The sequence below is a fragment of the Pelophylax lessonae genome, assembly GCF_965119305.1.
Source record: "Pelophylax lessonae genome assembly, chromosome: 2".
Taxonomy (NCBI): domain Eukaryota; kingdom Metazoa; phylum Chordata; class Amphibia; order Anura; family Ranidae; genus Pelophylax; species Pelophylax lessonae.
The window spans coordinates 453,211,905-453,234,557 of NC_138769.1; the positions used below are offsets into that span (position 1 = coordinate 453,211,905).

Genomic DNA, 22,653 nt, shown 5'->3' on the forward strand with positions numbered 1-22,653 from the left:
GCATTTTTTACTCTCTTAGTCCCCTGCACATATCAGCAAGCGCTATATTATCTCATTTAGTTTGGGATTTCCTATACATAAAATACCTGTCCTATGAAAACATTTAGTAGATAAAGACCCTTGCTCTCTGCATGAAATCAGTAGTCTCTCTTCAGGGGTGCCCCCTGCTGAGCCAGACTTAAAGCTCTGCATTCTGCATAGCTCATGCACCCTACTGGTTGGAAAGTTCTAGCTTTGACTGGAACTCTGCAGAAAGAATAAGAGAGCAAAGGTTCCTCTTTGCAGCATTCTGGCAGGGGATAATCTTTTCTAAAGGATGGAATGTGCCTGTTTTCTAAAGAAATCAAAATGTAGTACCTTGCACAGAATTTGCTTTTGATGCACTTGGAATGTGTTTTGCTGGTTTAAACTAAAAATTTGCTTTTCTGACCAACTGGCAACCTCACATACCTCTGATATGATCTCTGAATTGTAAAGTAAAGGTAGCAAAGAGGTTTTTCACATAGCAACCAATTACTTGGAAAAAACAATGTCCTTTAAAAAAAATACTGCTTAAATATGACTAAATGACATTAATTTAAATGTTGAATGTGAATGCTTTTGTTTATCATTGGCAGATTACACATGTTGTCCAAAGGCCCTCTATGTGCCAGTTGAGCTTCAAGTGGAGAACAAAGCTGGCTCTGACATACCATGGATACATTAAAGTACCTATGTGCATATACACTTAAGGTAACCTGTCACCAAGGAAAAAGCTCTTGGAAGTTAAGTGGTTCACAAATCATATAAAGTATCAAATGGCTTATCACGGCTTCTATTCTTGTCACTGTAACTGTTGTATAAAAAAAGGTGGCTGCGGTTGTCAATGAGACAGGAAGGTATGAAAAGCAATAAAAAACATTGTCAGAAGTTCGTACCTTTCTTCATTCTACTAAAAATGTGTTTTTGTTTGTGTCCCTGTTAGAGAGATTTCCCTCACTTCCACTGAAATCTCCACAATATGGACACATAGCAATAAAACAAATAAGGGGCCCCAACCCTTCCTTGCTTGATCCAAAACAAAATCAAAACTATGGGCTGGATATTGGGCTTGAAAGCTAAAGTTTAAAGGGAACTTTGAAAAAGTACCATGGACAGAGTTGTATAAAGTACTCGAAACCCATACTTGAGTAAAAGTACAAGTGCTCGATCAAAAAATGACTTGAGTAGAAGTGGAAGTGCTCGATCAAAAAGTGACTTGAGTAGAAGTACTAAAGTATTCAACATTTTTTGTACTGAAGTATTGCAAGTAATTTTTTTAAAAATGTTGCTATTTAAGTACTGAAAGTAAAAGTACCAGTAGTTTTGAAAAAAAAAATGCTACTCAAGTACTGAAAGTAAAAGTACAAGTACTATGTTATGTAGTTATTAAAGAAAGAAGTCAAAAGTTTGAACATCATATTGTTTTTTATTATTTCAAATGCAGCTTTTATTTATACATACTGTAGCATTTATTTTCGTATGCGCTGATAATACACATGTTTTGAGCTTCATGAAACCTGTCATCTACTGTTCTGGCAGTGGTAATTTTTATAATAGTAACTAGTAACTATGCAGCACAAAAAAAAAATATGGGAGTAGAAGTATTGAAATCATTGAAAAAGTGTAGTGAAGTAAAAGTGGAAGTAGGAGAAAAAAATTCCACTCTGGAAAGTACAGATACCGCCTTTCGGGACTTAAGTACAGTAGTGAAGTAGTTCTACTTAGTTACTATACATCTCTGACCATGGATGGTACTTAGCAGGAATGAAGAATGTCCCATGTGCTGGTGGCTGCTGTTTTCGGTTAAAATTCTAAATCCTCTGTCCATGGATACTACCATAGCAGTAACCTTCAGGTGCTGAGTGGCTGTACATGTGACAGGCACTTGTCAAGTGCTGACTATGCCCACTCTTTCCACCCCCCTGCTCCATCCAAAAAAGCTGTACAATCAGTTTCCACAATGAAAAAAATTCCGTGATTGGAGGAGTCGGACCTTTCATTCATCCACCTGCCCTCCATTTATATAGTGGACAGGCATAGTCAGCACTTAACAAGTACATGCCACAGGTGCAGCCACTTATATTAACCCCTGCAGCACCAGAAGATCACTGCTGCACTGGGGGCACTGCCACCAGCAAATGGAACACGCTTCAGGATGGTATGTACCAGTGCTGTTTTTGTTTAATCAGTAACTACTGCTTTAAAGCAGTTTTTAGTTCCAGCTTGGAGATGTTAGCACATATCCTAACAGAAGTGCTGACCATCAATTTAAACAAGCTGCTAAAAGGCTTTTGTGACGGTGTTCACCGTCACTGGAATTTAAGGACAGATGGGTGATGGTTTGGATTGCTTCATATTTGTCAGCAATGTCTCCATGTAGAAATATTGAGATTTGTTCCCATTTGCCATGAGGTCTGTGATTCCTGAGTGCTGTGTGTGTTACATATCTTTCAGTGTCAGAGAGGCTTTCCTTTTGTTTGTGTATTGGGAGGGAATGTGGATTGCCCTGTCTCATTGTTGAGTGCTGATGACCTCCCATTGTTCTGTGTCTGGCTATTGTGTACATTGATTGCCCCCTGGGGGCTTCTGTCTCATTACACATAACAGTCCTTCTAATCAAGCTATCGGACCAATCCCTGCTGACTCATTTTCAAGTCCTCATTTGCATGGCTAAGGAGGACCTGAAGGAGAACTACATGTACTTTGCAATTGACCAATGGGAAAGCGGTTGTTGGGGGCGGGATGTTCAAAATTCTGTATAAAAGTGTGTTGTGTACTTCCAATAAAGGTCTTCCTGTTTGAACTTACATACAGCCTGCCTGGTGTTTGTTCTAATGGATGCCAAACGGCACATAGCTGTAGTTCGGATCCCGGAGCCTGGGATGAGCGAACCATCAGACGTTGCGATCTGCAAGCTGACTCACTGGTAGCAGAGGAGTGTCGGGAGAGCGTAAGCGAGCGAGCGAGCAAGGGTCTCGTTACAGCTTTCATGAAGCTTCAAGAAGTGATGACGTGCAAAAATTCTTTGCTTACCCATGGTTCATTATGAAGGTCAGACAGTTAACATCTCTTCACTTTCAGTTCAAATGGCATCAGGCCATGATGGGAGAACTGCACTTTATGTTCAAGTGTTGGTCAGGTAGGGAGTAAAAGAGATGCTCACTGCCAAATACACCTGAATAACCAGTCCAGGTACAAAAGGGTATCAAAAATGTGTCTCCTGCGTCTTGCCTGCCCTAGAGTCTACATGACAGTGATAGAAGTCCCAGAACCTGCCCAAACCATCCCTATAGTAAATTGGCTTCCAAGTCCCAGAGGGCCCTTGTGCAGCTCCACAGTCTGCACAAATGGCATGTCCGACTCCGTTAACATCTCCAAACTCTAGCCACTTAAGTCTGATTGAAAACTTTGCAAATGTTTTCCATAAGTTTGCTGTCTGCAGTGCTCTTCAGGCCAGTGTTTACAAGATGAAGCCTGTGTCATCTATGCCTACCTGTTAAGATAGGTTTAATGTACTGTAAAATTTACAGGAATTTTTAAGATTTCTAAGCTATACATTATCAACGGAATGATCTTTTATTTTTTTTAATTTATCAGCTGAGAATGAAAACACAGGAACTGAACGGTTCACTTTATATGTTCTATGACTTTATTCCATTTTTAAACAGTACGTGATGGAGAGTTCATAAGCACAAAAACTGTTATTTTATACTAAGCGTTACTGGGATATTGTGAGTCAGATCAGAGGTCAGATATTTTTGTAGCTCCGCTGCAAAGACAACTATGTTTTGGGATTGTTGTTTTAAAAGAATGGTACAGAATGGTAGCTCTGAGCTAAATATGTTTTCCTATGTTATAAGAACTGAAGGGAGAACAGTGGATATAACAACAATAACCCAGAGGAATTAGCACTGAAAGAAAAAAACAGATCTTTTCGGTGTGGTTCATTTTTGTGCCATTTACTAGTGAAATCTTGGTTTTTAGCAGTAAACGAGTAAGACTGCTAACAGCGTAAATAATTAATAATGAATACAATTAAATAGGGACTAGAAATATTTTTAATATAGTGCTAGTAATAAGAATTTCTGAAATAAACCACACTAATTGGATTACAGACAGTAATTTAAATTTAAAGGGCACAATTGCAAAGTGCTCAGCTGATGGACATTAAACTATTACATATTCTTAACAGAAAAAGAGCTTTAAGTCCCCATTCACATTTCTAGTTGCATGTCATATGAAGTTATTCTTTCTCAACCAATCATTTCCAACAGTGCAGAAACACCTTCTGTGCGTTTACATTAGAGGTCTAGCCGGCTACCAATATTCCACTCTTCATAAAAAAAAAAAAAAAAAAAAAATTTCTGTGTCTCTGTTGTGATCTTTGATAATGAATTTCCTGACAATGAATACATCTATAAAGGTGAGTGCGGGCTAGATTTAAAGTGATTTTACTGCTTGATCAATATATATAAATACATTTGTGTTCATAGGGTGGACACAGTTTTATTTAACAATTCATTGATAACTAAGGCCCAGGGACAGTTACCTGCACAAGAACTGTGGCTGTGTAGTAAGCTGGAATGCTGAGCAAGCAACAAAATTTAGAATTGCGTGCTTTAGGCTGCCATATGCTATAAAGTGTTCTGCATGTATAATTAGTTATAGAAGCATGAAGAAATTTGTTTTCATAGGTGTGCGCAGCTTATTGCCTTAGGGTCTGCGCCCCAAATGTATTAAAACATTGACAGGGTTAGTAGGGCAGAGGTTGGTGTCAGTAGGGCAGTGGACGGTGTCACTAGTTTTTTATTTTTATTATTTCATTTTTTTACAATTTTTTTAGAAGCCCCATTGGATGGTTTTGGTGAAATATTAGCAGGGGGGAATCTGCACTGCACGTGGTGATTAGGGTGTGCCCAGGCACACCCCCTCTGCATACCTATGTTTGTTTATATGTCTATATCTTCTATCTTAAAATAAGAACCTAAACTCTTAACTTTAGTATTTAATAAGAAATTATCTCATGAATGCAAAACCTCTGTTTTAAAGGAAACCAACAACAAGGAAAGTACAGAGGCTATGAAACTCCTGCAACTAATAGCTGCCTGGCTGTCATAGTTTTTCAAATCTTGTATACTATGAGTTACTGGCTTAAAAAAAAGCAAACATTACATATGATCATGAAAGAAAAACTAAATTCAGCACTCTTGATCTTTTTAATGGTCCTGTGTCAGTGTCCACAAATTTATAAATACAGAAAGTTAGTTTTCATTTTCAGAAGGAGCGATCAGAAATAGCAGCTTCCATTTGAAAGAGTAGAGGTTTTATTTAAGAAGGTAGTACTGTACCTCATGGTATTTTTTTCTTTGGGTCAAGCTTACAATACCCTTAGCGGTTGTTCTCTTTCATTCCTATGCGTTCCTATACTTATACCATGTTATTTAGAATTCAGCCATGGCATTTTGTAACACAAGGAGACCTAGTGCAACAGTGGTCATCTTTTTCTATTACCCAATACACAATTCAGTCCAAGTACCCTTGTAAAACTATCCACTCTTCTCGGGTCCTTCTCTGGTGCTCCTAGCCCCCCCCTCCTGTTGAGTGCCCCCACAGCAAGCAACTTGTTTAGACACTGAGCCATGCCCAGCCCTGTCCTCTTTCTCTCCTCATTGGCTGACTGACTTTGATTGACAGCAGCGGCAGTCAATGGCACCGTGATGCTGTCTCAGCCAATAAGGAGGGGAGTCCCGGGCAGCCGAGACACTCCTGCAAAATTGCTGGATCTAGGTGGACCTTTGGTGTTCTGGTGTCGTCACAATCCTGGCCTCTCCCCAACATGTGTCGACACAAGGTCACGTGTCTTCCTCAGGGGGATTTCTATTGAAAGGAATAAAAGGAATAAAAGACACATGACCCTGCGTCGACATGCATTGGGGAGGGGCCAGCACAGTGACGACACCAGGAACCAGCATGGCGCTGGATGCCGGATAGTGTCTCTGAGGCTTGAGGCTTGTGTGAGATTAAGGGTGACCCTTCCAGGAAAGGGAGCTTTATGCCTGTGATAGTCTGGTGCGCTGGAAGCACCAGATGAAAGTAAGTGCCCTGTATACGTTCATTCAATAAACTGGTTTTAGTAGATATAAGCACTATTAGTTTATTTCCTCTGTATACATGTCTCTGGATGCCATGAGCTCCATGTGAGGAGATGACCGGAGAGGAGGCTCGGAGCGCTGGCTGTAGCAGATGAAAGGCTAAAAGGCTGTTTTTGACCCTACCTTGTTGTAGTGGTTACACTACCCCAGGTGAGATTATTCCTGGTGGGGGGAGCACTTTGTGGTGACACACGGTTTTGGTCATTCAAGCATTGGAGAGGAGAGGAGTGGAGTGATTGAGAAGCACCGTTTGTGGATCATTATTTGGAGAAGGCTGCAATTTTTGTTTGCGTGGACATTTAATATATTCATTTTTCTGCATTGCACTTACTTTTGATATATATATATATATATATATATATATATATATATATATTATTTTTTTTGCATATAAGAAAAATATCCGTAAATAGCAATTTTGTTTTATTGTGACACTTGACACATGTAATTATTTATTTCATTATTTATTAATATTGTTTTTGTATGATTTAATATATTTTTTATGATGATACTCATTGGCACAATTCAATATATTGAGCACTACAGCGCGGCATTATTTTGATTGTTTATTTTCATTTGTCACCCCTTTGTCTTGCTGCTGCATTATTGTCTCTTTGTTTCTTTGTAATATCTTTCTCTTTCTAAATATTTTATTTGCACCATTTTGACCTTTTCATTATTAAACCATATTTAATAAAGAGTTGAAACTGTCTCTATAGCGCTAACGCAAACTCAAACTCAAAGGATCCCTGTCCCATGAAGAGCGCTACTGTAGTGCACATATCTGAATATACCTGTCTGTGGTGACAGTGTGTGTTACATAATTTACAGTTTATTCTAAAATCATAAATTGCTATTAATAATTTTGTGAAAGTTTTCTACTTCTCTATAAAAGTAGTTGGCACTGGTAGTTTAAAGAGTTCATTGCTTAAATAACCTAACCCAGTGACAATCACTCTCAGTCTGTTTGCACTTAGATTGTGGTCATGCAAGCTAGAAAATCTTTGTGCAGGGTGAGGCTGAGAGGTGGAGCAGTGATTTGTAACAAGTTTGTGGAAAGGGCAGTGGTCTGAGCCGCTTTTGTCACAAGCAGTGGCGGCCTGTCCATTGGGGGCGCAGGGGGGCGCAGGGGGGCTGCCCCCCCCCATCCACGCATGTATTCCAATAGGAGATTTTTTTTAAGCACATGATTAGAGCCAGAGGCTCTAAAAGGGTTCAAAAAAGGGTGGGCTTGGGGCACTGCTCCCTGGGTCCACCCAGTTGTATGACAATAGTAAATGAATATTCGCTATTATGACACTGATTCCCCTCCCAGCCAATCAGGAAGTGGGTCGTGAGACACCTTTCCTGTTTGGCTGAAAAGAGAAGCAATTTTACTGCCCATTGGCCAGGAAGAGGGAAGAGACGTACGGCAGACACCGGAGGAGACTCACAGCCACTCGGGGAAGGAGGAGTTAAGGATGCTGGCTGTCCATCTGTCCGTCCCGGGGGGGGGGGGAAGGGGTGGTAGATTTGCTAGCTGGCAGGCTGTCCTGCGTGGGTGGTGGTGGATTTGCCGGCCGGCCATCCCGTGGGGGGGGTGTGTTGGTTTTGCCACCCCCCCCCCCAAATTTCATGCACCAGCCGCCACTGGTCACAAGGTGTTTGTCAATAAACGGTTTAGAGTGTGAAAGGGCTATAATTTAATGTTAGTTCTTATTTCTGTAGGTACTCCAATTTGAGAGATTTTTCTTTACTTCCTGCCCTTCCTTCCTCCTTTGCTATGACATTGCAGGTACCAACAGCCTATTAAATTTCAACTAGAAAAAAACATTCTCAAATAGCTTAATACTCACTAATAGCCATCATGCATACATAAAGCCTGTTATGCAAAAAATAAAAATGAGTTAACTTCACAATCCAACTAAACAGTGAGAAATAAGGGGTAAGATGATTAGACATGTAAGACGCTCTTCTAACATAATACTGTTTATTGAAGAGGGGAACAATTTACCTTTGCCAGTTCTGTTCTGCTGAATCTTGAAAAGGGAGATCCCAGAGATCATTGATATTAAGTTCAGAGAGCTGGTAAGCCTTCCTTGCAAGTGGTGTAATCCAGTTTAAAGTCATAAAGGAAAAAAAGCCAGCATTATCTATGGGATGACGATGTCTGCAAAAAAAAAATAAAAAAATTAACAGTTACAAAAGACTGATTTAACTTAATTTCCTATAACTTAAATTATTTTTTGTTACAAGACAAAGCATAGGACAAATGAAAACTGTCATACGTTTAGTTTAGTGCAGGTAATGTTTTCTGACATTAATATTTTGTACAGTATGGGGTCTATTTATCAATATGTTCACTGTGAAAATATGTCAGAATGCATGCAAAAGTCACAAATAATACCCTTGCTAATATTTTTAATAAGTAAAAAAAAATTTTTTTTTTTATTTCAATTATTTTTATTGAAAGTTTTTAGAAAGAACATCAAAGGTATAAAAACTATAAACATAGGCACATCAGTCCCAATGGTCCCCCAGCAAGCAAAAAATAAAAGGAGAAAAAACAAGCGCAAAAAAAAATGGTGCACTATAGTGCTATGCACTTGGATCATTTGCCCTGAGAGGTTGAAAAGTCTTTTAACAGTTTAACGTTAATCAAGATCAAGTATTGGTTGATACATGCAACAGGTTACAATGAGCTTTAGGAAGGAGAAATGAAGGACGTAACAAGGCACCATGGCATTCCAAGGTGGAAAAAAAAATCAACCAATTGTACAGCCTACCACTGTACCCCAGCGCCGAGGTAACTAATACTAGCACACATAGACAGGTCAATTGGGAGTACCTAATAGGGCATATGTTATAGACGCAAAAGAGATAGGAGTAAAGAAGAGTAAGGAAGGAAATGGAAGAAAAAAGGGAAAAGAAAAAAGAGTGAACCCCACCCCGCGCCCCGCACCCCACATTCACAGAACCATGAAATCTTTTTTTATACTTATGTTGTCTTTCAGAAGGTGAATGTAAGGTAACATTTGGATAATCCTGTTAGTTTCATAGCTGTGAAATCAAATCTTTTTAGAATGTTTTAACATTTGAATTTGTACCATTTGGCCAGCAGTAATGTTCACATGGAACGAAAGAACATGCAATTTAAATTTTAAAGCCCAAATGAACTTTTACTTGCAAAAGTTTTTTATTTTGTAAGACATATGTAGATTAATAACATACAATCTCAGGAAATATTGCATAAGAAAGGTATACAATGTGTCATATACAGAGCCCACTCGGGAAGGGACTTTGTAATGATAACAATGGCAACAATGCAATACGAGATAGGCATGGTTACTAAAACAGTATTACTAAAACGTCTGAGGATCAGACCAGAATCCCAGCCCGCAAGCAAAGCACAGAAAAATATAACCGTGGACCTCCATGAAAGTTACAAACGCCCTCTGTAAACCAGGAAGGGGAACCAGGGGAACCCCCCCCCCCTGAATCTTATGAACTGGGGTTGCATATAATCACCCTCTGAAGATATAGGTCCTGAGAGAGGTAGATACCCTATAAGCCACAAGAAAGGAGGAAGTATGGAATATCCGAAAGGAAGAAAAGGAAAGGAAAAGAAGGAAAGAACACAAGAAGAGAAAGGGGATAGGAGAAAGGATGGAGATGCTGGAGTGGATGCAAGAAGGGATCGGGTGGAGAAAATACAAAACACAGACAATTAGGATGAGGGAGGTGAGATGTACAGATGCCAGGGTTCCCATACTGCTTCAAATTCCGCTTGCTTGTCACGGAAGATGCTGACCATCTTCTCCTGGGTCATGATCCAAGAGATTTTGCGTTTGGTCGCCCCCATTGAGACCGAAGGGGACTTCCAAGCCCGAGCCAAGGTAAGCTTCCCCCCCAACAACATGAAATGCATGAGCTTCAAACTGGTTCTGGGCCCTTTTACACCAGAGCCAAGAAGCAGTGCTACTTCCGGGGTCCTGGGAGCCGGAAGCCCAGTAACTTTGCGGATCAGACTAAACAATTTATTCCAAAAACTACGAATACGCGGGCATTCCCACCAAATATGGAGCAAGGAACCCTGATGTCCGCACTCGCGAAAGCAAAGAGGATCAGTCCCCGGGTACATTCTGGTTAGACGGGTGGGAACAAGGTACCAACGCGTAATAATCTTAACATTGGCTTCAACTAGAGACATATTCAAGATACCTTTAAAAGCCCTCCGGAAAATGGAGTTCCAGGTGTCCGGTTCCCACGATAGCTCCAGATCCCTTTCCCAGGAAAGGGCGTAACCGGGCTTGTCAGGTGAGTCGATCAAAGCCCTGTAAATCAACGAAATACCTCCCCTCTGGACTTGAGCTTGTGCACACCAGCATTCATATGAAGTGGCCCGGGGTTCAACATCTGAACCTGCGACCATAGATGACAGGAAATGTCTAATCTGGTGCAACCTAAATTTTTCTGAGGAAGGCATATCAAGCTTACTCGTACAGTGTGCGACTGACAAGGGGCCCTGAGGTGAGAGGAAGTGTCCTATCCTGAATAGTCCCTTGTTGGTCCACCATCGAAAAGCCCTTATGTTTAGTCCCGGAACAAAGTCCGGATTGTTAAAAATATGTGTCAGGGGTTTGTGAGCCGAGATAAGTGTAGGATGTGTATATAGTCTATCGCACAGCGCTAATGAGTGAGAGAGGGAAGGTGCCAATACAGGAGGTCTCCTACTTGGAGGAGCCCAAACCAAGTAATCTATGGTGTGATTAGGGACCGATTGTCGTTCCATATTAACCCAATCGGGTCTGCCCCCCATAGCATATACCACCGAGAATTGTGCCAGTTGGGCTGCCTGGTAGTATCTCCAAAGCAGGGGGACCCCTAGGCCCCCCTGTAAGCGGCTTCTGAAGAGGACCCTCCGCGGGAGTCGGGGACCTCTGGTGTCCCAAATAAACTGAACCATCTTGGATTGAAGACTCTGCAATTTCCCTTTAGTTACCTGTATCGGGAGTGATCGCCCAAATGAACTTTTAAATTAAGTCAGCTGAATACATATCAGGTGCATCAAAACAGAAGAGGTGCAAAGTCTTACAGTTGGTTTTCTTAAGAAAGCAGCCACAGTAAGAATAGAAAAGCATGTCCACTGCCAGCATGCTTTAAAGAACTACCCTCTTTGTGTGGAGGCAGTGGCCTCTCTACAGTGGTTCAATGCACCACATAAACTCTGCAATCAGCAAAGGTCATGCTTCCTGCTGAATGGGGGCATGCTGAGAGGCTGAGCCAGATGTCAATGAGGCACCTGGGCAGATTCCAACAATCATTGTCAGGATCCATAAAGAGCCTGGACCGACTCTGTGACATTAGCCTTCAGTAAGATTTAGCTTGTTCAGAATATGCAACTTGTTTGCATCATCTGGGCACATGTTCACTCAAACTGTCGACTACATTTTTCTAAATTTCAAACCAAAGAAAAGCAGAGATGAAAACTATATCAATGGTTGCAACTTTTTCCTGAAGGGTAGAATTGGCCCCACAGAATTTATTGTACTTGGTGGTACACTTGCATTCTACAGTTTTGCATGCGCAGTGAAAAGCATAATGTCTTATTTAGATTCTTAGTACTGTGATCAGCAAAGCAAACAAGCCCAAGGTTACCCCCCTTCTTTACACATTCACAATTCACTTGGAATAAGGAAGTTCTTAGCTGTGTTTTTTGAGCCACTGGACACAAGAGAGTTCTTAGAATGGAAAGGTTCACTTACTCTCAGATAGACCCAAGATATTTTATAATGGAAAAATGTGGTCATAAAGCTGCTGTTCAATAGATGTATTTATAATACCATGTGGAAAAGGGAACTAGCATGTGCTAATGCTGATTCCTTTTCCCAGATGGTATTATAATTAATTATAATACTACAGAGAAGGTTTGTGAGTGTGGATTTCCATTATATGAGCCGTCTGGCAGAGCTGCTAGTAGAGTTCACTGAACACTTAAAACAGGGTGTAAGAAGGCCACTCACATTTAAGATACACAGAGTGCAGCCATGGGGAAGGCAGAGCTTAGGTGGTCTTCAACCTCTCGTGAAAACCTACAGAGTGTCTTAATTTTATGTACAGCACTATATAATCCATTGTTTTATGTAGACATAAATGTTTTTATTGTATCAATACACACAATAAACAAAAATTACTTTGTGCTGTCATACCGGTACCCTCTGTAGGTCGGACCAAGGGCTGGGGTACCCAGTTGTAAGGGAGCAAACACACAGTCTAAGTGGTATAAAAAAAATCTTGTATTGGGTGATATGATTAACAAGGTAGTTGCAGTTAGCGATTCAAGGCATTAGAATCCAGTTAACCACACTGTAGATAATAAAGCAACACAATATAACATTCATTTATTGACACAGAGGTTCAGTAGCAAATAGCTTGCAATTACTCAGCAGTTCACGCAGTAGAGCAGTAAGGCTCTAGTTAATGTGAGCCCTGTTTTATCCAAGGAAGGCTTCTGCTAGAGGGGTGGCAGACTAGATAATTAAGTGACAGCACCTCTGTCCTGCAAAGAGGTTTTCCATAAGCTGCTTCAGATATCGGGAATGTTGACGGAGCACTAGCGCTGCACTATCCCTCCTCATACAGAAACTTCTCTGTGTGCTATTACTCTCCATGTGGGGTCTCTCACCTATCCACCTGCTCCAGGCACAACAAAAGGAGCTCAGGAGCCCTATTTAAAAAGGTTTTCCCCAACCAAGATGGCCAATGAAGGTCACCAGAGGTTGAAGTGTCCAATCAAATAGCTGCCCCCTATGAGACACTAACAGAGTTTGCAGAGGAACAATTTTCAGCAGAGCCTTTGCTCCATCTGTACAGTAGCAGAGCACCATCTCTGTTTCAGGTTGGTACCATTATATTTATCCAACAAACATCTAAAAGTATTTTTTTTCCGCTAGAGTGTGGGAATAATATTGTGTCAGATTTATTTTCACCTTTTGTCCCTGAAGGCAAGATTCACAATTTCTATTTGTCCTATGTAACCAGAACCAGAGTTAAAGGGGATTGTCCAATATTGTAATGGGGACACCTTTTCCAACAACAACTGAGAGAGTTTCGCCTCACTTTGGAGAGATTTCCATTTTTTTCCAATTTCCTGTCTTCCCAACAGAATCAAAACAGCAAAAAACTCTACTCTGATCTATCCAAAATTGAATTTGGGGGTGTGCAACAGGAGTACATAATAGATAAAACTCAGGCACATCATTAAGGTACAAGTACATAACATATTTACACACAGTACAAATGCCAGGAAAAAAGATATGTCTATTCACCTTTGTACTATATTGGTAGCCTTTTTAAATGTTCTTGTGACCTTGTTGTTATACATAGTGACACCTTGTCTGATTTTTATTAAATGACTTCTCACCTGCCAATACAGAATTACCTCTCACCTGCATTAAACAGAATTTCCTCTCGCATCACACCAAATTGTATCTCACTTTTTTTCAGTAAGTAAATAAGCTAAATCTCAAATAACTGCAAACATACACATTGAGCAACTTTGTTACGCAGGCTCTGTTATCTGTCAATACCTGATGACACATGCATCTTATAGATCATAGGAAGTCTGGATCTAGAGCAGAAGTCAAGCCAGAACAGTTGGGATGCTGACAGTTTTGTAACCTCCCTACACTGGGTTCTCCGAAGGAAAATTTTGAGAATTCACTTCTGCGTCTGACAAGAGAGGCTAGGTTCAAGTAGCCATGAAGATTTAAATTTTCCACTAGAATCAAAGAGATCTGTAAAGCACTTCAATGATTTGTCTTGTTTGACTCTAGCTGCAGTCTAGCTTGTACGAACAATGCACAGAAATTATTTTGAAAAATTTCATTCAATTTGGACATTAATTACGTGTGATTTTAATAAATTCGAAACAATCACATTTGAGCTTTGTTCTAGATATAAACAATCACTGAAAAAAAGCTAAGCAGGTGGAAGGAGTACATTTGCTCCGTGCCACCTGAGCTGACAACAGGGCAGATCGAGCTCTATTCAACTGCATTTGTGCCATCGATCACCTGCTGAGCACTGCAATCCCCTACCCATACCAGGGGTATGCACCAGAACCCCAAAAATAAACAGCCAAAGTCTTCTCCCTCTATCAGAGCGTCCAAGATGGTGCCTAAACCTCTGGTTCCTGGTGAAACCACAAGGCTCTTGCCGGATGATCCTGCCTCACTGGAGGACAGTCTATAGCAAATACCTTTCAGAGCTTGTAAGCCCGCAGAAGACCTCTACAGAAATTATGCTGCAGAAATTCTGATTAATAGTTCTGGAAGAGATAGCAGCTGCATCTCGTAAGCTCTCCTCTGTATTAGTTAACGGCTTTAGGGAACTAGGACACTGTGCGAATCAACTGGAACAACGCATGGACCTAGCTACAACAGTGCTGGAAAGGCATGAACAAGAGGTGGAAAATCTTCAGACTGTACCCAATCTTCTTCGTGATAAACTGTAAGATGCAGAAAATTGAACCTATAGAGACAACTTGAGAGTGTGGGGTCTCCTGGAGTCCAATAACGATTTACAAGGTACAATTACTCCCTTTACCAAGAATTGCTCCAGATATTCAACTGGAGAGTTTGGAGTTCAACAGAAATTACAATGCTTTGACCCGCAGACAGCCTGATGGATCCCCCTAAGGACATTATAATAACATTTGCCCTTCTATCACACAAGGGAGAGACTCTTCTAAGTCACTCGATAACGCCAAGATTAAATGTTTCAAGGTACCACCTACAGCTGTTCTCAGATATCTCTCTAGTCACCATTGCCAAACGGAGGAATCTCAGACCCTATCTACATATTTTACAGTCTTGCGGCATAACAAATAGATGGGGGTTCCCCTTTAAACTTTTGTTTACTTACCAGAGTCACCAGTTTCACGCATCCTCACCAGGAAAATTATGGAACTATTTTCAAGAACTGAACTTTCCCCATCACAAGCAGTCCCAACTTTATCCAACTCAAAGCCTCCTACTCCAAACCTCTCAGGCCCTTTGCACTCTTCAAGTATTCTCAAAAGCTAGTAGCCCACATTTGCACATGAAGTGTTTTTTTTTTTTTCTTGCTAGCTATTTTCTATTTTTCCATGTAGCTCTGGCGGATTTTTGTTCCCCTCCATGACCTGGTACTTGGCAAAGTATAGGCTCCTTGCCAACTACCAGTCTACACGTGGACTGTGGGGTCCCCCGCTTGATATATTTATTTGTCTTTACAGCCCTCTGTGCCTCAGATGTTATCCCTTCCCACACCCCCTTTTTTTTCAATTTCTCCCCATCTTGGTCTCTGATGCACATTTTCCCTCTGTGTACCCTCTGTGTACCAAGCCAATGGCCCCACAATAAACAAGGGGTCCTTATAGCTTTTCAAAGATCCATTCCTTTTGGTGCAATGAAACAAACTGCAGAGTATGTATCTACTACTCCAGGGTCTGTTACAAGATACTGCAATTACAATACTTACATACTAGGCCCCTAATGTAAATCTGGCCTATTTGTCAATCATGTTTGCTCGCTAATGGCTTCTCACCAACTAGGTACGCTACAGCTGGCTGGAGATTCTAACTTTGTCCTCAATCCCAAGTTAAACAAATACCCGCCCGACATTTCAGCTTCTTCCGGTGATGCTAAGAAATGTAGCCAGTCCCTGATAAGTCATGACTTGGTTGAGCTCCAGAGGAAGCTTTACCCTGGAGGCAAAAGAGTTTATCTATTATTCTCATCCACACAACTTTCATGTTAGAATATACCATGTATTCATGCAAAGGAAACGTCTCACCTTAGTGCTGTCAATTTCTATTCCCATGGTACCTTGGACAGACCATGATCCAGTTCTAGTCGCTTGTTGCTCTCTGTTATACAAACCTACGTACTCCCCGTGGTTGATGATGACTCTATATTTTCAATAACCAGAAGCAGAAACAAATAGAAAGCCAACTGAATGGGGTCTCTACATTGTTTAAAACAGTCACCTACCCCGTCAAATAGTAACGTTTTGGAACAAATCCATATCTTATAGACTTGGCAGAGGAGACCCTCCACTGGGTGCGTCAAAAAACGTTATGTTAAAGCAAACAAGCCCAATACAATGCTAGCAAACAGGCTGAAAACTCTTACCCACAAACACTCACCAACACTCACCAATTATGCACCAGGAGGGAGGTACCTTTCTATCCTCCCATATGACAGCTGATATATTGTAAGCGCTGTATAAACTGTTGGCGCTATATAAATCCTGTATAATAATAATAATATTAATAATATTAATATTATTGTAATGATCCCTAAACTGGACAAGGACCTTCATTATTGGAACAACTATAGGTTGATTTCCTTAATTAACATAGACATGAAAATCCTTGCAAGAATCTTAGCTAACCGACTTAACTCTTTTCTAGAACATCCTATTAACCTCCCTGGCGGTATGATTCTTTCTGATTTCAGGTGCTGAAAGCGGTACCATTATTTTGCATGTAATTCTTGAGAATGAGCAGCCTAAATCAACTATTTACATATATATATTTTTTTTTACTGTGCGTTCTTCTTTATAACATCTTGGGTATGATAAAGTTTGCAACACAAAATTTATAAATTATAATATAATAAAAAACTATAAATAAGTTAAAGTATGTATGTATGTATATATATATATATATATATATATATATATATATATATATATATATATATATATTGTGAGGGATTAGCTCGGTGGCGGGTGTAGATGACTCCTTGGGGGGTGCGTTTTCACAGAGAAATAGCCCAAAAGTGCTTGCAAACAACAGGTTTATTCTTCAAACAAGTGCATGCAGCAAAAACATCAAAATAAAATAAAACAAAATAAATCCTTGCCTCTGTGGGCGGCTACCTTCTCACGCTGGATCCTACCTAAGAAGTCTTCCCAACCTACTGTTGGGCCGACACTGCTGATCCTACAGCAGACACTCAAATGTCCATTTGTTTGCTTTTCACACAGCACAAACATTGTCCATTGAACATGTCCCTTTGTTTTCTTTCACATCAACAACACTTCGTCTTCTCACCTTTGAGACGTCTTCACTCTTGGTTACCGTCCCGGGCACACATCACTCCGGGGGGTCTTCTCCCAGGCCCACACATCCTGTCGGGAGGCACACGCTGACTGTCCTCCTGCTCCCAGCCCACATGGCTTCAGGATGCAGCTTCTGGAGGCAGCAAACAATAGGACTTTCTCTGAACAAATTATAGAGCCTTAACTCCCTCATTCTGAACAGGTGAAGGCCTTTCAACTTCCTGCTGGCTAGCTCTGTAGCCAACACCCTAAATTAATTAATGGACTTCTCAATCAGGTGGAAATGTATCTCCTTCCTGTGACTACATTCCCAGATTTAGCTGACTTCCTGTCACATACCCCCCCCTCTTGTTTCAACCCTAGGGTTGGGACACATATTTCCAGGCACGCATGTGTCAGGCACTGCTGACTCACTGATAAGCCTCCTATTATCCTCAAGCTTCCGGATGAAACTGTTTTGTCATCTTCATTGACGGATTTCTCATAAATGCCACACAGTTTGTCTCTCATCTCATATACACATTCTTCAACTGCATTTTTGGCATCATTTTGCTCCTTCTCGTTTCTGTCATCTTCATTGACAGCTTTCTCATAAATGTCAGACAGCTTGTCCCTCATAACCGTCTGTCCAATCCACCATGGAGGACCGTGATCCATAGGCAACTCAATTGGGCTAGTCTTAATGTCTTCAACATTCTTAAGACGCCTCTCTCTGCAATCCATAAATGTTTTCCACAAAACTTTGAGAACCTTTGCTTCACTAAGCTTTGTTCCAAGTAGGGACTCTTGACATCCCTCTGTGACTTGAGTTGCCTCTCCATACAGCTGTACACAATCATTGACTTTTTGTTGTAAAAGGGAATGATCTTCCTTCTTGAGCTTTGCTTGCTCTAAGATGCTGTGCAGAGGATTTTCCAATTGAGACAACAGGCTGTCACACATTTCTTCAAAGTGACCCCTGTTCCTTTTCCCAGAGATATCAATATCATTCAAACATTTCATATTCATAGGCAGATCTGAAGCATTTGCACTCATCAACTTCTTAAACTTTTCGCCCTCCTGAGCGAGTCGCAGTAAAGGCCTACTATTTGATTTGATATTGAGTTTATATTTCTTGCCAAACTCTTCACAGAAGAAGCCAACCAGAACATCATCAACTTTCCTTCCACCAACATAGGGGTCAAAGGCAACAACACAGTTGAACCCAGCGATCTGGGTGGTATCCATTATAGACCTCCTCTCTGCATCAGTGAAGAAGCATGGAACTGCAACACATTCTTTTACAGGTTTCTTCAATGCACTTTCTGCTGAACTATTTGACCGCTCAAGGTCACCTAGTTCTTTTTCTCTATCTGAATTCCACATGGAATGCATCTCAAGATCACGATCAAACTTCTGCCACCCGTCTTTTACCAGTTTCATTTTAGAAATATTCTCTGAAAGGCACTTGAAATTCATTTGCTTCACGTTTTCACCAACAGCCTTAGTTTTCTCCACTAGGTGGCGTTTGCTTTTTCCTCCCAGATTTATATCACTTGCTTTAGTTTTCTCCGCTTTAGTTTTCTCCACTAGGTTTTCAGCCTGAACTGAGAAATCATCACATTTCTTACACAACTCCTTTATTTGCTGAAGTTCTAATGATACATTTTCCAATGCTTGAAGTTTTTGAAGGAACGGGTTATTCCAAAGGGGTGATTCAAGCCACGTGTCATCACATTTCTGAGGCTCACTCAGGACAGACCCCAAAACACTGATCCTTTTAAAAACTGCATCAGGCACACTATCCCCTCTTTGGGACAGATCCTCTGTTGCCTGGAATTCCTCTTCCAGTTCCTGCAACGGAATATTCATCTCTTCTACTTGCTGTTCTAAGGCTCGCTTAGACTTTTCTAGCTCCTGAACGCTTTTCACAACATCATCCTTGGAGCTGACCAATTCTTCCATTTCTGTACGCAGCTGTTTGTTAACACTTTCTAGTTCAGCCTTACACTCTAGAACTTCCTCCAAAGAGCGAGCCAAGAACAGGGCTTTGCTCTCGTTATCACGCGCCTCCGTTTTTGCACGGTCGCGTTCTTCTGCATATTTTGCAGACACAGTCTTCTCTTCACCAAGCATCTGATCAAACTTCTTTTTCACATCTTCAACACTCTGTAATGAACCAACGCTTTCTTCCATGCGTTTTTTCATATCCGCTATCTGAGCTTGCAATGTTGCGACTTGCTCTGATAGGTTTTTCTTTGCTTCCGCCTCCTCTTTTAATTGTTCCAGGAAGCCATTTTTCTCATCTTCCATTTGTTTGAGCTTTGTGCTAAAACTCAGCCTTTGACACCTCTCTTCCTGTAAGAGTTCCTGCGTGTCTTGCAGCTGCGATTCCAAGATAGAAAAATCTTCCGCAATTTCTCTAGATTTGCTGTCTGCTTGAGAAAGCTGATTTGTAACATTGTCCAACTCAACCTGCAGTCGGTTTGCCTTCTCTGACAGCTTAGCACACAATCGGTCACCTTCTGACACCTTGACTTGCGATTCCAGAAGCTGTGCCTCTACTTTTTCCCTCTTATGTTCACAATCTCCTTTTCCCTGCATAAGAGCCTTCACCTCATTGGCTAGCATCTGGGAATAAGAATGTAATTCTGCCACACAGGCTTCTTTCTCCTTTAACTGCTGCTGGACACGTTGGGCTTCCCCTTTCCAACTTTCACAGTCCGCACGCCATTCATTTACCACATTGCTCAAAGTAGTGAGCTCATACACAGTACTCAGTAATTTAGCCTCTCTTTCACTTTTCTCGTTGTCGCTGAGAGACAATGTCGTTTTCAGAGCGACATTCTGTTCCTGCGACTCCTGCAGGTCTATTTTTGTAGCTCCCAAAGACTGAAGACTTTTTTCCAGCTGATTACGCAACTCCAACATATCAGCCATACTTTGCTTCTGCAAAGTCTGAATTTCACTTTCCTTTTCCCTGAGGATGGTATCTTTCTCCATTATAGTCTCTCTGCGTTTTTGCAACTCGACCAAAAGAAGAGCAGTGGATTCTTCCCACTGTAACACATGAGACTTGAGTAGTTCATTCATTTCCTGCAAGTTTCTATGCTCCATTTTAAGCAATTCCAAGGCTTGTTCCTTTTCTTCCATTTTCCGTTGCAAGGCATCCAACTCAGCCCTGCACACATACTCGGTTTCCTCCATACCGATGGCCTCCATTTTGAGTTTACTTTTCATCTGAGCACACGTTTCATCAGTGTTGCTAGGGACAACAACCTTCCTCTTTAGTAGACTCTCTTTAGGCATGGATGGGGCTGGTTCAGACGGTAACATCCCCTCCATCCATAGAATCCGGTCTCTCATTTCATCTATCTTTGCATTCTTCAGGCGTTTTGAACGCCCCATCTTCAATAACTCCACAAACAAATTTTTCACAGTCCAGCAAAAATTTTTCAGACCACTGTCTCTTTAACACATGTAGTTTTTCTCTCTCTCTTGCAAGATCTCTTTTCCTGCACACACAGTTTGTGCAGTCACTTGCACCAGACACAACAAAGTTCATCAAATAATTTTGAGACCGCTGTCTCTTTAAAACACTTTTTTTTTTTCTGTCAGGATCTTCTCTCCTGCACACATAGATTGTGCAATCTCATGCACCAGACAAAGTTCATCAAACATATGCACTCCATTGCAGGGATCTTGCTGCTTCTGCCCACTGCATACCTCCACCATATGTGAGGGATTAGCTCGGTGGCGGGTGTAGATGACTCCTTGGGGGGTGCGTTTTCACAGAGAAATAGCCCAAAAGTGCTTGCAAACAACAGGTTTATTCTTCAAACAAGTGCATGCAGCAAAAACATCAAAATAAAATAAAACAAAATAAATCCTTGCCTCTGTGGGCGGCTACCTTCTCACGCTGGATCCTACCTAAGAAGTCTTCCCAACCTACTGTTGGGCCGACACTGCTGATCCTACAGCAGACACTCAAATGTCCATTTGTTTGCTTTTCACACAGCACAAACATTGTCCATTGAACATGTCCCTTTGTTTTCTTTCACATCAACAACACTTCGTCTTCTCACCTTTGAGACGTCTTCACTCTTGGTTACCGTCCCGGGCACACATCACTCCGGGGGGTCTTCTCCCAGGCCCACACATCCTGTCGGGAGGCACACGCTGACTGTCCTCCTGCTCCCAGCCCACATGGCTTCAGGATGCAGCTTCTGGAGGCAGCAAACAATAGGACTTTCTCTGAACAAATTATAGAGCCTTAACTCCCTCATTCTGAACAGGTGAAGGCCTTTCAACTTCCTGCTGGCTAGCTCTGTAGCCAACACCCTAAATTAATTAATGGACTTCTCAATCAGGTGGAAATGTATCTCCTTCCTGTGACTACATTCCCAGATTTAGCTGACTTCCTGTCACAATATATATATAAATGTGTATATATATATATATATATATATATACATATATATATATATATACATATATATATACGTATATATATATATATATATATATATACATAAAAAGTACAGTAAAACTGCAGGGAAGGGCACTGGGGGGAAATGTAATGTGAATTTATTTTATTTTGAATGGTATCAGTGTGTTTGGTGTGTTTTACATTTGAATTTGCCGCCGGTTCCACCCCCCCTGTGAACGTCACGTCGCAGGAGACGGAAGCCAGGGCACGGAGAGGATCGGGAGGAAGATCCGCCGCTGCACACCGCCCGCATACATCGCTGGATCCCGGTGACAAGGCAAGTAACCTCTTTTACAGGATCCAGCGATGCTTCTGGCGGTACCCCGAGTGTGGCTCGGGGTTACCGCTTTTGGCTCTGAAATTTAACCCCGAGCCACGCTCGGGAATACCGCTAAGAAGGTTAAAAAAAGACCAAGTTGGCTTTTTCTCTAAACGCCAGGCTAGTCAAAGCATATAGCTTATATATATAGCGTATATAGAGTATATAGCGAATATTAAAGCTTACTCCGATTGCTCGCCAACATTCCTTCAAACTTTCAAAGTGATGCTTCTGTCACTCAACATTAAAGTATGACACTTTGTTGTGACTTTACCTTAATAAAGTCTTTTGCCATTATGGGTTTGGCCCCTCTTTCATACAATTGATATCGGCCATGCACTGCTTCCCTCAGTTAAAACTGGAATATTATGAATTCATATCTGCCACCTACCCCATCAGCAAGGGGACTAGACAGGGCTGCCCCTTTCTCTTCTTTTGTTTGTCTTGGTAATGGTAATAAATAGCAGAGGCCGTCTGATGTCATGCAGACATCAAGGGCCTCAAAGTTGTGGGTTCCTGTCATAAAATGTCATTATTTTAAGATGATATTTTGTTGTCACTCACCTCACCCGGACTCTCTCTCAACCCTCTCTCTCACCCCGAAC

The 22,653-nt window shown here is 41.2% G+C and overlaps 1 protein-coding gene across 2 annotated transcripts in view; it reads right to left on the minus strand.

The window, feature by feature from the left end:
* Positions 1–22,653, minus strand: part of MITD1 (microtubule interacting and trafficking domain containing 1) — a 236,909-nt gene that overhangs the window by 200,291 nt on the left and 13,965 nt on the right. For both annotated transcript variants that reach the window (XM_082246937.1, XM_082246936.1), the window contains exon 3: positions 8,167–8,322. In XM_082246937.1, the coding sequence (XP_082103063.1) occupies positions 8,167–8,322 (156 nt within the window). The remainder of the gene's footprint in view (positions 1–8,166; positions 8,323–22,653) is intronic.